The sequence below is a fragment of the Accipiter gentilis genome, chromosome 21, assembly GCF_929443795.1.
Source record: "Accipiter gentilis chromosome 21, bAccGen1.1, whole genome shotgun sequence".
Lineage (NCBI taxonomy): Eukaryota > Metazoa > Chordata > Aves > Accipitriformes > Accipitridae > Astur > Astur gentilis.
In genome coordinates this window covers 21,023,818-21,038,771 of record NC_064900.1, presented here as the reverse complement: position 1 = coordinate 21,038,771, position 14,954 = coordinate 21,023,818, and the positions used below count along the sequence as shown (strand labels likewise).

General features: G+C 38.1%; 1 protein-coding gene across 4 annotated transcripts in view; it reads right to left on the bottom strand.

Annotated features, from left to right (window-relative positions):
• Positions 1-14,954, bottom strand: part of ROBO1 (roundabout guidance receptor 1) — a 748,954-nt gene that overhangs the window by 82,577 nt on the left and 651,423 nt on the right. For all 4 annotated transcript variants that reach the window (XM_049824860.1, XM_049824862.1, XM_049824861.1 and 1 more), the window contains one exon: positions 3,566-3,686. In XM_049824860.1, coding sequence (XP_049680817.1) covers positions 3,566-3,686 — 121 coding nt within the window. The remainder of the gene's footprint in view (positions 1-3,565; positions 3,687-14,954) is intronic.

Below are 14,954 nucleotides of genomic sequence, written 5' to 3'. Positions count from 1 at the left end.
TCTCGCTCCCAGCCCCAGGCAGAAGATCCGCAACCCTGCAGATGCCCAGCACCACGAACCTCAGCACAGGAGGCAGATGCTCCCAACAGCGGCTCAGGATCCAGGCAGAGACTTCCTTAGTTCTTAGGTATCATTGTCACAGTTAATAGCTAAAGGAAAATGCAACCTACACAGAAAATCTAAATACACCTCAATCCTCAGATAGAAGCAGGCTTGCTGCAAGGACCCAGACAAATGACCGCTCATCTGCTGCACTGCTTCAAAAAGACGGAAGGCACAAACCAAACAGTGTCTCACTGGAGGTTTTGACTCAATGGTGCCTCTAAATTTGAAGGCTAAGTAAGGCCCAGAACAGTATCTCTATGAGGTTGCTTGCAGGTGTCAGCAGCAGCTAGTGTTCAATGCAATTATTTCCAATACTACATTAGAAAGATAACATTTTCTTTCATTAGCACCCATAAAATAACACGGGCCAAAACCCCCCACAATGTCCTCTCTGTAATTTTTGTTGATAAATATTGCTGTTATCCCTGACTTACATTGTAGGACATGACTCAAGAGTCATCCATGAGATGGCTCACTAGAGTCAAATTAATTGCCACATACTTTTTCTCAGGCTTTCTGAAACAAAACAGGATCTCAGTACAGGCTGTACTATTCTGGCAACCCAGCTACCGGCCAGATATTTCAGGAAAGGGATCGACACACTTTTCTACCTGTACCTGAGTTCAAAGCTTTAAGGTGCTGGGCTATTCATAGCTTCGTAGTTTTGCAGCAGGCTGGAGTGCAGTGAGGTTTGCACACGCACAAGGAAGAAAAGTGTTTTTAAGAATTTGTGGGATACCCCAGGAAGGATTACCCATCTAGAAAGGGAGCATCGGATGACAACAGGGTATCCATAAAAGAACAGGGAAGGTTTAACAGGAGAGTGCTTGGCAGGTTCCTTTGCCTAAGGCAGATGACTTTTTTGCCTATAAACCTGTGAAAGCTCTGAGGGAGTTGAGAAGGCAGTTGCATGTTTTGACTTGTATGTATTAAAGATAGAAATAGCATCTCCCTGGAACCGGAGGAGTCTGAAGCCATTGGCACAATCAGGAAATGTGAATATCCAAAAATATGCCACCAATTTCTCATAGGAGTACAAAAGCACCGGACAGAAGGATAAAGAGACAATCCTACATTCTTAGTGTCTCACATTTGTGTTTAAAAAAGGTGGTTCCAAATACTACTTTGACTTTGCAGATAAAGAGAGAGAGATTCAGTGTTATAAAACCTTAGGCAATGGTTCAAAAAGGACTGAAGTGGAAATGTGAACTGAACAAAACCCTATAAAAGAGCTTCCTTTATTCTCGAGGATGTCCAGACCACCTGGACACTTGTGTTGTAGAAAACTTACCTTTGCTTGCTTGCAATGCTAGGCAAATAATGTTACATGAAACAGCAAGTTGATCTTTAAGCTGTCAGTTCTAGCTTGGGTTCATATACAAGAAGTCAGAAATAAAACAGAGACCTACAGACATGAATCTAGCTGTGAATTAAAAAAATTCAAATATAGACATTACCCCCCAGCCCTGGCCCCTTTCTTGTAGGTGCAGTAAAAATGCAATCTGAATGCAAGAAAAGAACATTCTCAATTAAACTTCAGAGTAAGAATAGTTTGGGGAAGAATATTCCACTTAACTATGGAAGAGAAAAAGGACTGATCTGGTAAGGCCAGGACTGCTGCACAACAGCAAAACCCAAAAGAGGCACATTGTTATTTAGATCAGTTTCCTAAAGGAAGAGTAATAGTCTGACAGCTTTTGTCTGCCCATTCATAACACCCTTATTCAACCACATAAACGGATAAGGGAAACCAGCACTGAGTTAAGTATCTTTGTCACACGATTATTTGGTAAATACAAGGAAAGCTTAGCAAGGATCACTTTGAAACTTTCTAATATTAGAGTTTCTGGCATGCAATCCTCCCTCTGATCTAAAGCAGAGACCTAAAAGCAAAAGTTCAACTTCTAAATAACCAAACTCCATAAACAGAAGATTTATTTTGAAAGATTTTAATATATGATGTCAGCATGTTTCTCATGCTTTTTCACACATATCTAAGGCCTGAGTTGAAAGAATAAGGTGTATTAGAGATTTCTAGACACAGACTGATAAGACATTCAAAGCTTTACTGTCCTGTTTGAAAAGAAAACCTCACTAGTTTTCCCAGGCTGAAAATCAGAAATATGTTTGAAGGGAAAATGAGAGGAAGAAACAGGCAAAGACAGACCTCTCTCTGCAATGTATCCCTCTTACAGGTGTTCAGCAAGAGTAATATTTTCCAGCGTGGACTACGTAACAGTCCATACCATGATTGCCTGGTGAGTAGTAGTCTAGTGATGAGTAATTAACCGGTACAGTTAACTAGGAGCCCAGTGCCAGGACTTTACTCACGTCACTACAACTTTCTTTCAATTGTAGATTTTGACTGGAAGTTCTAAAAGTCTATTTGACAATAAACTTGCCCCCAAAGTGCTTCAGAGGTGTCTATAAATTAAAAAAAAAACAACCCCAAAACAGTATAGTGGATCACAGGAAGTCTTCCTTAGCTTCTAAAAAGTTACACACTATCTTGCTGCATATTCAGTTTCAACAACTTTAAGATGGCAGACAACCTCATTTTATTATGGAAAAGCCTGCTTCAAGCAAAACTCTGAAGAGGACTTCAAGCTGCCTGAGTCCTAACTCTAAAAAGCACTGAAGACTGACAAGACAGATCTTAAATCTGAATTTAAAATAAAAAAAAACCCACCCAAGCTGTGATGGAAACCAGTGTGTTATGAACCGTGGCTTGGATATTCTCATCCTGTGATGATAAAATATCTATTCCTTCTGCAGAAACAATGAAGGTGTTACCTCAAGCCTCCCCTACTTTAAAGTAACACAGGACACATTTTGAATGAAAACTACTGCTGCATCTACAGTGATCATGAGGCAATTCTCCCATGCTGAAGGAATTCTGAGATTGCACTTGGAGTTACAGCTTCTTTTCTGCAATAGTAACAAAAATGCAAATTTCAGCTAAGCTCAGTTATCTTAAATGAAAATGTATTTTCTGATGCTCAGAGGAACTATCATTAGGATCACTTGAACAAGAAGACCTGTTGTATCTTTACAACACTCAGTATACATCACTATAAACGAAAGGATAATTATTTAGAATAGAAATCTAAAATAATTCTGATTTTCTTCAGCAAGAGGGAAAAAATACGCCTCTGTTTCTTAGTGATGTTAATTTTTGTTTTGCTATTATTTTGCAATACTGATCAGTCAATGGACACTGGAATTATTTTCAGTTTGAGAACTAAGTAAGAAAGTGTCTTCTGATAGCAAAAACAGTCCAAGGTGGATTTGCAAAGCCATTAACTGCCACACGTTTGCTAGAACACAACCATGACAAAAAACTTTTTCAACATAAACACTGAAAAGGAAATATATGAGAATGATCCTTACTGAAATGCTTACTAGGAAAAACAGAAGTTGGACATTTTCATTAACACAGTCTTAAATGAGGAGTTCTTACCTAAAACAGTGAGCTCCGCAACTTCACTTTCACGTTCACCAACCATATTTGTTCCAACACAAACGTATTTGCCAGCATCATTCTTTCTTGTGTATGTAATCATAAGCTTTCCTCCTCTGATCTAGGACAAATCAAGGATAATAAAAAATACTTTTAATATGAACTAGCAATTTAATAATATTAATTAACTTGAAAAAGGTTTTGTTACAGATAATGAAACAAAACAAGCTATCAGTGAATTTCCAAATCATACAAAAAAGTGAAAAAAAAATAATTTGCTAATAACCTAATTTCCTTCTCGTAAGCAAAAAGCTTGTCTCCTAGTTTTACATCAGTATTTTAAAATCTCTCAGATTTGGACCGCTATTACTCTCTTCTTCATTCTGCATAATGTACTACTGGCTGTTCAACAGCATGTTTAACGCTTGTTGGCCAGAAAGACTACAACTGCTTCCCATGTACTGCTGCAGTTTGATATAATCAGTTGGAGAGTAAAAATTAGCACTAGACATAAATCCCATTTTCACATCAAGTGCTGCAATTATTTTTTTCTTGAGAAGAAATATGTGTACGTTATCCTATCATTGGTCATGCTTGTTATTACTCATGAATTTTATGTTTGTGAAGGAAATGTTTTATCCTTTAGTTCTTCACCTTTAAATAAGTAATTTTAAAGGCCGATAAGCAGCACGGCAGAAGCAATTAAACCCTTACTGGGAAATGAACAACATTCTACTCTTAATTCTGAATTCAGTTTTTGGAAGATAATGGAATTCCAATAACCCCCAAATTAGAAAACATACTTCCCCTTTGTGATTCCAAATCTTATTATTTTATATAAAAATATACATTCAATGCATATGAAAATATCTGATCTCCCTTTAAAAGTATTTATTCTCCCATTTGATTGACAAAATGGTTGAACAATTTTCAAAGTTCACAAAAATGCAGCAGAATTTGTGTAGGCAACTGAATATGTACCGTGTTTACTTTAATATACAAAACCACTACTTCATTAGATTAATTACATTTTTAAGTGAACATATGCTTAGGAGTCCAATCACATATGAAAACCACTGCAGTTCAAGTCATGGCTGGAAGTACACAATAAATAAAAGCCACATATGAAGCTACATGAAAGGGTCTAATGTGGTCAGTGACAAGGAGAAGAGTGTTCTCAATATGAGGTATTTTGCTCAAGTTGCCTGCAGCTAGAAATCTATCCCTGAAAATTTGACATCTTGAGCAGTGTTGGGCTCCTATTATCATTATAAGATGTACGCACACAAAGATGACAGTCAGTTATTGAGATAAATGAACATGCACATGTAACATAGATAGTGTTGCATACAAATTTCACTCTGTTGCCTTTGGCACTTGTTGTTTGAGAACAGAAAAGATATGTCCTTTATCACCCAGAAATCTAGTAATGCTGAAATTTCAATGGGGATTTGTGGCATGAAGAATGAAAAAATAAAGGTGACCTGCAAATACACATTTTTCAAGAATCTGTGCGTTTTTACATTGTTGACTGGCTGAACTGGTAAGCATGAGAAGAAAATGTAAAATATAACTAGAAGTCTATCTATTTATTCCTGTTTTACATCTCCCTAAATCACAGAAAGCTATTTCTTTCCAATTAATCTATGCACACGATTTTAAAAGAACAATTTTAGAAAGATTTCCACATGCATTTTGGGTATTTATATATCCAGATACATATGTAGAAATACATACTTTTCATGTATATCAATCTTGAATGCACTGGATTTAACAAAGAAATACATTTACATATCACAAGAATTTACCAACTCAGCTAATGATTTCAAACCCATGAAAACTAAAAGCAGTGATTTTCACACATCTTAAGAGCTTAAGTCCTACTGATGTTCAGCAGCATTTGTGCTCCTCTGTGATTTTAGCTCTCCAGAAAATCCCGATCAAGCCCATTACAATATGACACAGCTATGTGTTTTGTACTAACTGTAACCCCTAGCAAGAACTATCCTAGGAATTTCTTCTAGGAATCACCACAAGGCTCTCTTAAAAGCATAGATGGAGGGAAGCATTAAAGCAGAAACATTTTAACAACTAAAAAACCACTGAAAGCTGCTTTTCTTCCAAGTTATTTGAGATTTACATAAGAGAAAACATTCCCTCATGGATGTTGAGGCAGATTTCCAAAGATGTGACATGCCTACTGAAGGAAGCTGTGCTTCCAAGATGGAATTCTGAACACATTTGATTTATTTTTCCCAGGGGTTTTCCTTTGTTGATCTTTGTTGTTTGTTTGTTTTCCTTAAAACAGAACGGTTGAGAACTTTAGCTACAATCATGGCTATGCTACATTAAATTGTGATGAATTACACAGTTACAATAAAAAGCACCACAAGTGTCTGTGGAATTACACATCTGTAACTAGAGCATTCACAGATGGCTAGAAGAAAGCATACTTCCACTATTGGTCACCACCCAAGCTTTCCATTAAATCTGAACAAATTGCTACCCACCATCTCAGTAATATTGATCAAGCCCTCATATTCATTAACAAGACATTGCAATTCAAATCTCTAGCTATGACAAATTTATGTTCTCTACGTTCAGCGTTTGCCACTTGTTCTAGACTCAATAGGAAATCCTAGAAATACCTATGGACTGTAGACCAATGGCTTTTAGAAACAAAGTACACAATGAAGTACATGCATGTGAATTTTTGTAGGAACACAGAAAGAATCACTGCTACATTTCTTTGTGTTACTATGTTATATCCAGTAAGTCCAATACTGTAAATCCCTATTTAGTATTTAGAGAAGTAAAGAGCCAAATCACCTTTGGGGGCAATACCTGAAATCCTGCAAATTAGAACTACTCATAGTCTGTGGATACTTAGCAGTTAATCAAGGAGTTTTAATCTGAGTGCTTTGGCTCTTCTCATATTTGTGCCTCTGCCTCAGAATACACCAGCTGGACTTTATAGAGGCAAATGATATAATGGCTTGAAAAAGTGACAGGCGGTGTAATATTTCATCCCCAAACTTCAGAAGAGTTGTTACCTCCTGTATTTAATACAAAGAGAAGTCCTTTCTTCCTAGTAAATAAGATACAGCAAACAGTTTGATTCCATTACCCTGGTAGGTACTGCATATCATGGGAAAAGAATTGCTTTGCTAACTGCCACAGCTTTAAGTCCAATTTTGAAAAGATGGAAGTAAGTATCATGTTTCATTTATACAGAAATCATGCCAAGGCACATTTTGATGCTTCACGCCTTTTCAGGATTTTGTTCTGTTCTGTACCTACCAGCAAATTTATCGGGGCTGTGCAAGTAGAGAATACAAGAATAGAACTGAATACTGATGACAGAAAAAGATTGTGATCAGCGGTTCATAGATGATCTTCAGTTGCCTGTAACACGTATGGATTGTTGTATGTAGGTTAAGAGAATATATGATAGCATGGTGACTTACAAAGACTTATTGACAGCTATTTCCTATGACCTACCTGCCTGACCATATTTTCCTCCTCATGAGTAAATTGTTCATTCAAGCAAGTCCACTTAATTTATTTCTTTAAACAATAGTTGGAGATGTTCATACAGAAAACTCTAGGCACCCACAGAGTTAACTATGTCCAGAATTGCAAATTATGGCCACCCAGCAGCAAAAAATCATATACAAATAATGAATCAACTTGGTCAGCCAATAAATCAAATCCATAAAAACTTACCCAAGGGTTCTACAACATACCACCAAGTATTCAGTATAGCTGTGCACATATATACACTTAGTCTAAGACCATATTTTATAAACCTATGCGTGTTGTGCATGCATGTGTAAATTTCCTTATGTATAAATCCATACCCATCTGTCTGTGTTAAGAAGTATTTTTTTATATGTGGGTGATTCATTTACTTTTCACAGAAATGTGCTATGAAATCTGAGAAAGAATGAAGCCATGAGTGAAATGCTTGGGAAGTCCATATATAAAGGTGACTGGCATTTTTTTCACCTTTCTTTTAGCTCCTAGCTTCATTCTATTTAATAAATGAAATTCTACAAAAAAAAAAATAATAATTAAAAAAAAAATAAAAAAATGAATTTAAAAAATAAATTTCATTAGTAAATTCAAATAATTCTAAAGTAAACTTAAACCCATTAGAAAATGAAATATAGACTGAAGAGTGAAATACTGACCTCTGTTTGTATAGCCACGGTTTCTGCATATGTAGTATCAGAAATTTCACATATTTCAGTCTTCTACAGTACAGCATACATAATATCACATTTTATTTAAATTAAATGTGACGGGCATGTGATATTAACCTGTCAGACATGGTCTTTACTTTAAAAATGTACCATCTAATTATAAATGACAACAGAACAATTAAAGAACAAGGTGAGTACAGGCAATTTTAATTAATATTGTCACCAATGGTAGATACAAGTAAAACAGAGCTTTTATTTCTTAGGAAATACAGAGTTTGCCCATTTCCCCCTATGCAGTCTACCATCCCAAAACAGACTAGTATATCCATATTATGACTTATCATTGCAGCATAGACTGTAAGGCATGGAATGTCAGCAATAGAAGACAACATTGTAGTTTTAACGAAGTTGAGTTAAAAAAGAGTATAAATTAATAGCTATCTTAAATTTGTATTTAAAAATGTGTATCTTGTTCCAAGCTTTGTGAATCCCACGTATTCTTCCCTACCTATTATAGCATGCTTACATATCAGACACTAGACATCAAAACATATTTGGAATAGGTCTTCAACAGTGATTAAAGTTTGTTCTTGTTCAACTTCAAAGTTCAGACAGAGGAGTCTGTCCTGCTTTCGGTTCCATTCTGTGGGACCCCAGGAAGGTACGTGCTGCCTCCTCCAGATCAAACACCCAAAAAATTCTATTTGAAAGAAGTTTAAAACATACTTTCAAGTGGTCTTCCTGTGCCATAAATCTGTCATGACAAAGTGCAAGGCAATTGTTCCCCCCTACCATACAGACCAACAAAACAGTCTTGCATTGATGACAGGCCTGAAGGTAGAATCTATAAAGGATGGCGCAAAATGCATAGGAAGACAGCTTTACTTAAAAAGAAATAGCATTTAAGGTAGTTAAAATGATAATAGATTCAAGCTGCTGTTTCTGGCACCCCTGCCAATCCAGCCAGGATACATCAGAGCCAGAATCGGATTCAAATCTGCTCATGAGACTGCCTTCCCCTCTTTTATGGCCTCATTATTAACGGCTGTATCTACAAGAAGATGGATATCTACAAAGGCTTAAGGGTTATCTGTGTCCTGAATTGTTTAGTGACTTCAGAGGCAGCTGAGGGTTATTCGGCCCTTGGCATTATTACAAGACACCAAATATCAGAATTACCATATGCGTTTGATACTTCACCCAACTAACAAGATCATGGAAACAGCCAAGATATACGCAGAATCTCATAAATCAACTTCAGAAAAGAAAAATCCATACCTCAGCATATACAATTTTCAGAAGTTTAAAATCGTAACAATCCCAAACTTACTTTCTACAAACATTTGGCTTTTGTTAATCACAAAGGAAGATTTAATTCAAAATAGGCCGTATTGGCTCACATTAATCAGAACTAATTTCTGAACAGACAGCTATGTTTATATGAAAATATTTGACCAGTATAATACTTTCCTGAAACGTTTTCACAGCTATAGTACAAAACATTTACTATGTAACACTTCCTTTCTTATTATAAACTAAGATTAAAATCCTCCTACAACAAAAGCATGTTACAGCTACCTTCACGGCCTTAAATCTGCGCTACCAAGAACCTCCCCTCTCCCTCCCCCCCCCCCCCAAAGTAGCAAACACTTGCCTCAGAAACTGTTTTTCACAATGGTATTTACTGAGTACTGGAAACACACTAAACTTAACTAATGGGCAACCCATAAGCACATCCTATGGGTCAGTGAAAAATATATGGAACCAACCAATCCTTCTGCAAGACCCCAAGACAGCCCAACTGAGCCCAACATGGGAATGATGTGTTTGTAATGACAACTACGATATTTCTGTATAACTGTATATTTAACCTCATGCATGAATCTCCCCTGGATGCACTGGTGCCTATGTAGTTTTCACTGTAATCAGTGACTGAAATCAGAAATAAAAATGAACTTGAACTGAACTCGGTGTCTGGTATGTCTTCACTTCTCTCCCCTTAAGCAAGTCAGATGATTTGAAGTATCTGTTACACAGGAATTTTCTTTTAAGCATCACCACCACTGTGTTATTTACACACCTCCAAGGATAAAATCCCAGACCAGCTGGGGTTAATTTGCCACACAAAATCTCAGTTTTTAATTATGTTACCTAAAGTACCACAAATGTAATATAGAAAAATAATCCTAACAAACCTCAAATTTTAAAACATATTAAACATTCCTACCTGGTAGCCATAAAAGAAACAACACAGCCCAAATCTACAGAGGAATTTAGCAGCCTGTTTCCCACTGAGAGTGCCTACACTGCAAAAGACGGACACAAGGCCACTCTGCAGGGCCGGGGTGGCTTCAGACTGGCTTTCCAGGGACCACAAGGGCCCATTTACCGACCAGACCAGACCAGACCAGACCCTGCAGTGACTCTGCATCCTGCAGAGTACACCTAAACCCCACAGGCAGCACTGGGGGGGGGGGGGGGGAGGAACCACCACCATGCCATTTCAGAGTGGTATGGACTCTGCTGCTGATTTCAAGGGGATTTCAGTTCCTAACTGCCATTGCAGGTATTGACGGACATTGTCTTACATTTTAAGCCTGGAGTTAATGTTGGAAGAACAATGACATGGATTCAAGACAACGCGGTATCACGGTGTGTAGTTCATCAGTAGGAAATTTCCTACTTTCCCCTAAGGAAAGAGGAGCTGTGCAGAGCACAAGTCTCCAACAGCGGAGTCCTAACTTTCAACTTCAAAGCTTAGAAGCATGGGTAGATAAAACTTCACTAAGACTTGTAATCTGATGAAAGATGTTTCTCAGAGTGCAGATCTCTCACAGCCATTGTGCCAAAATATGGGATTTTGCAAGGTCTTGATATAGGGTCTTATAAAGGGAACTGTTCTGACAGGACTCAAGTTATCAAGAGCCTTGAAACAGACGTTCATAGGTTGCCTTTTACAATAAGCTCCCACAAGAGAAAGACAGACCTTTAACGTGCAAAACCAAGGTTCTCCTAGACTCAAAAGCACAATTGTGAAACAACAACAACAACAAAATCATCACGGTCTGAGAAGAGAGAATAGAAGTAAAAAAGAATTACTCAAAATTTTTCTCGGCATGGGTCTGTGCAGCAGGTCATTATTTTCAGCTTTGGCTTCAGTCATTCAGTGACCTGAGATGCAGCAGATTTGGCTCAGACTCCCCCTTGCCTTGAGAAGAGGGCACATCCCCTCTAAGACTGGCTGCCCACTGCTGGCTTCTCACTGAAGGGAATACGAATTACAGGCTCCCGGATCCCTTCCGTGACCATCGTACTTCCTGCACTCGATTGCCTGTGAAAGCTTTCCTCCCTGGAGCTGGCACAGTAGCTTCCTGAGGGAAGAAGGAATTTCTGTCTTCCTCTGGGGGTAAACCTGAGCCCATTATGGCGTGGAATACAAACCGAGAACCAAACTAAGCAAATAAAATGTCACAGGTGGAAAAAATGCAGCGGATTCTTTAATACATTTCCAAGCTGGTATTTTGACAGTTTTAAATTTTGACACAGATTTGACTTCTCATTCAAAACATTTTCCTTCAAAACTCTATAATCAAGTTTACTGCCCAAGAAGTGTTGGCCCTACCAATGAAACATGGCAAATACACAAATATTTTGCAAAATGTAACCTTGAAAAAATATAAAATGTTTTCTAACTTAAGGAAAAAATTACTGATTCTCTGGCTTTTGACCAAGATGACATGTCATGGAAATGAGACCGTGCTTCAAAAAAACCATATAAACCTGGGTTAAGTTTCTACTGCATTTATCTCTGACTGAGCCTAAGCTTAGCAGAACTGTAACTTTTATATTAAGGCTATGCTGGACATACAAAGTTGTGAAAACATTAAACCTTTCACATCATTTGTGTCACAATGCCAAAAAAAGGAACACCTGGACCACTTTGTTCATTTTTCATGAATAATTAAACACAAAAGGCATATATTCATCTGCCACATTTCTCTCTTCCATCACTGATCACTGCAGCTCTTGTGACTGCAGCACATGCAAATCATAAATCACAAATCTTGTATTTTTTGTGGTCTGCACACAAGCTGAGGTAAAAACCTGCAGTCACAGGTAACCACAAGCAAATCTGACTGTAACCTTCATTTTTATTGAAGGAACACTGAAAAGCCACTGGGTGAGGCATTACAGCTACAGATAAGGTCCCTGCTTGGAAGATGCTAAAATTTAAACATACAAGGTATAAGGAGGAGAATGTATGCACAGAGAGGTAAAGATCAAATACCCCAGTTTCCCCAGCTCACACGGCAGCCCAGCACCACTATTTTTGTTTTCGTGCTCAACTTTAGATCCTCCAGAGAGACTCAACAGGCAGTGAGTGACCTGCAGATCTCGGTCCATTCACAAATTTTCAGCCCTCTGTTGCCACAGGGGACTATGCAATATAAGCTGATCTTTAGCAATGGACAGTGAAGCCGGGAGCTACTCGGAGTTTCTGTTACTCTTAAAATAAGCCAGCACAGGTTGCAGTCAAGCAGAACAAAGCATACACTGTTCCCATTCTCTATGTGCGTTGGGATCATTGCTCCCTGAAGCTCTCACATTTCCCGTCACCATCCTCTAACTACGATACCCTCTGAGAGCTGTTGTTTGTGGGCCACTGCTAGGCTTGCCACTGAGAAATCCGGCTCCAGCATCAGCAAGAACAGGTTGCCTACCAGTTCTGCTCTTCCCACTCAGCCCTTGCCTTTGGAGCAGCGAACCGCTTATGGCTCAGTGTGTAACTGGAAGTGGTTACAGTGTGAATGGCCAAGGAGAATGAAGAGTCTGAAGCCTGAAGAATGGTGCCTCTTCCCTTGCCTCGCCTGCTCGCGGTTGGGCGCTGCCCAAGCTATTCAGGACAACTCTGGAGCCCTGCTGGGATAATTGCTTCCTTTGCTGTAGTTTCTTGCTATTCCTCTCAGCTGCCATGGTGGCTTTAAACTCCTGGCGCAATTTTTGTTGTTGTTAAAAGGGTATTGTAAACTGCACCAATGGAAAAAGTGGAGAAGAAAAAAAGTGGCTGGAAGGGGAGAGAAACTGTTCTGGACACTGGAAATATCACTGCTCCAATTTTTCCATTTGTATTTACAAAGCAAACTACGATCGAGCTGGCCAAGTTCTGCATGGAAATCAGGGTCTCTTGTTTGTGGCAGTTTGCTATTGGTGGAATGGGCTTGTAAAAATGGCAGAGAAACTGAAATTACTCAGCACTTTCATTTTCCCAGTTTTTCTTGTGGCTGTCTGCATGCCTTTTTTTAAACTAGTACTATCCTAACATAAATAAGAAGCTTTGATGTCTTCTGTGTGAGCAGTGTAAAAACACGTAATGAATAGGAAGTGATCATTGCAGAAAACGAGGAGTGTTATCTGATCAGATTTCAGTTCCTTTGGTATGAATTACTTTTTTTATGACAGCAACAGGACGTTAAACACTGCAATTGCATTCCCATAGTAAACTCTTCTCCCTAAAAACACAGAAACAGCCACGCTATGCTTCCAAAACAGATACAAACCCAAATGTTCAGTCTGAAGTAAACACTTAACTTCTAAAGACATTACTGTTTCTTTGCCAGCTACCTAGCATGACAAACAGAAAAGAAGATATATACTTTTGCATTTAAAAGACTCATCTACCTAACATTCTGGCCAAATTTTTCAAAAGCAGATGGCAAAAGTTAGGAGGCCTTGGGTACTGGGTAAGCTAAGGGGTAGTCAACACTTCTGACTATGAGATGGACATATTGACATGTCCAGGTAGTTTAGTTTGCAATTCCACTTTCAAAATCTGGTCCTGAATGCAGGTCACCAAAGGTGCTGCATGCCTGTAGCCCACAGCATGCCATCCACTGAATGCCACCCTGACCGACTGGGGACCATTTACAAATGGGACAAATAAGAGCTGCCGTCAGCTGGAGCCCCACACCAAGGTTTGAACTCGCCACTCCTGAGACACTCTATGACTTCAGTCAGGATCCCAAATACATAAAAATATTTCTAGCAGAAATATTTATGACTGGCATTTCTCTGTGATATTTCCGTTACTTCAAATTTTTTCTTTCCTGACTTCCTTCCCATGCTTTCCCTCAAGGAAAGGCAATGAAAATGATGCAAAAACACACACCAAAGAATGCTGGGGAAGCTGATGTATGTGAACAGGCATGGAAGGCGGCAAAGGACTGTCTTGATAGTACCTATGCAAAAAAAACCCCAACCCTTATCAATAAGCTTCCTTAGTCTTCTTGCCTCCTTTTCCAACACAAACAAACATTAACAGTATCAACTACTACTGCAACACATAAACAAATTTCAGTAGGTCACATCAGTACTCTGATGTCTGCACCAAGGTAAAACCTTACAGAAAATGTTGTTAACAGTAGTTCACCCTCATTTATCTTAGAGGACATGTTTGTTCCAACATAGATCCACTGGTTTTGCTTACTGATGTCCAGAAAAGGTAAAGAAATGATACTTGCTACCATTGCAAATTCATTTTTAATGGAATACTAGTAACATGGTTTTCAAACCCTGAATAAACATTCAGAAATTATGGGGGAAAGTTCTAAAAACCCTCAAGTATGGTAAGCATAAAACCAGAATAGTCAGCTGAACTAAGACTTCATCAGCTATGCATTATACTTGGCATTACACTATTAGGGATTATACTTTGTATACTTCATACAGACTTTTTCTTAGACAGCCATATTGTTGACTTTTTTTTTGAAGAAAAAAGAAAGCCAAATTTTACTGAAAATGGAAGTCAGTAATGACCAGAAAAGTCATGATATTAGAGAATGTTTGATATAGAGTGGAGAAAAAGTATTCAGATGATTCTCTTCACCTTTCAAATAGTTCCATGTGTTACTACACATTTGACAATAGTGCTGTAAAATCTTGAAAAGTTTTGTCCTTTGATGAGATCCTCTTTCAGTGGATTGCAATGAAATGCTGCATGTTTTCCCTGGACCTAAAGTTGGGCAAGAAATGTTTGGTAGAATATAATATGAATATTTCTACTGTATTTCAGAAAAATGCTTAAATATCCTTAAATTTCTGAATACAGAAATTCTGGAAAATCCTATTAGATACAAACTTTTGTTCAAGACCTGTAAGAACTAAAGCATAAATGCTGCACTATAGAT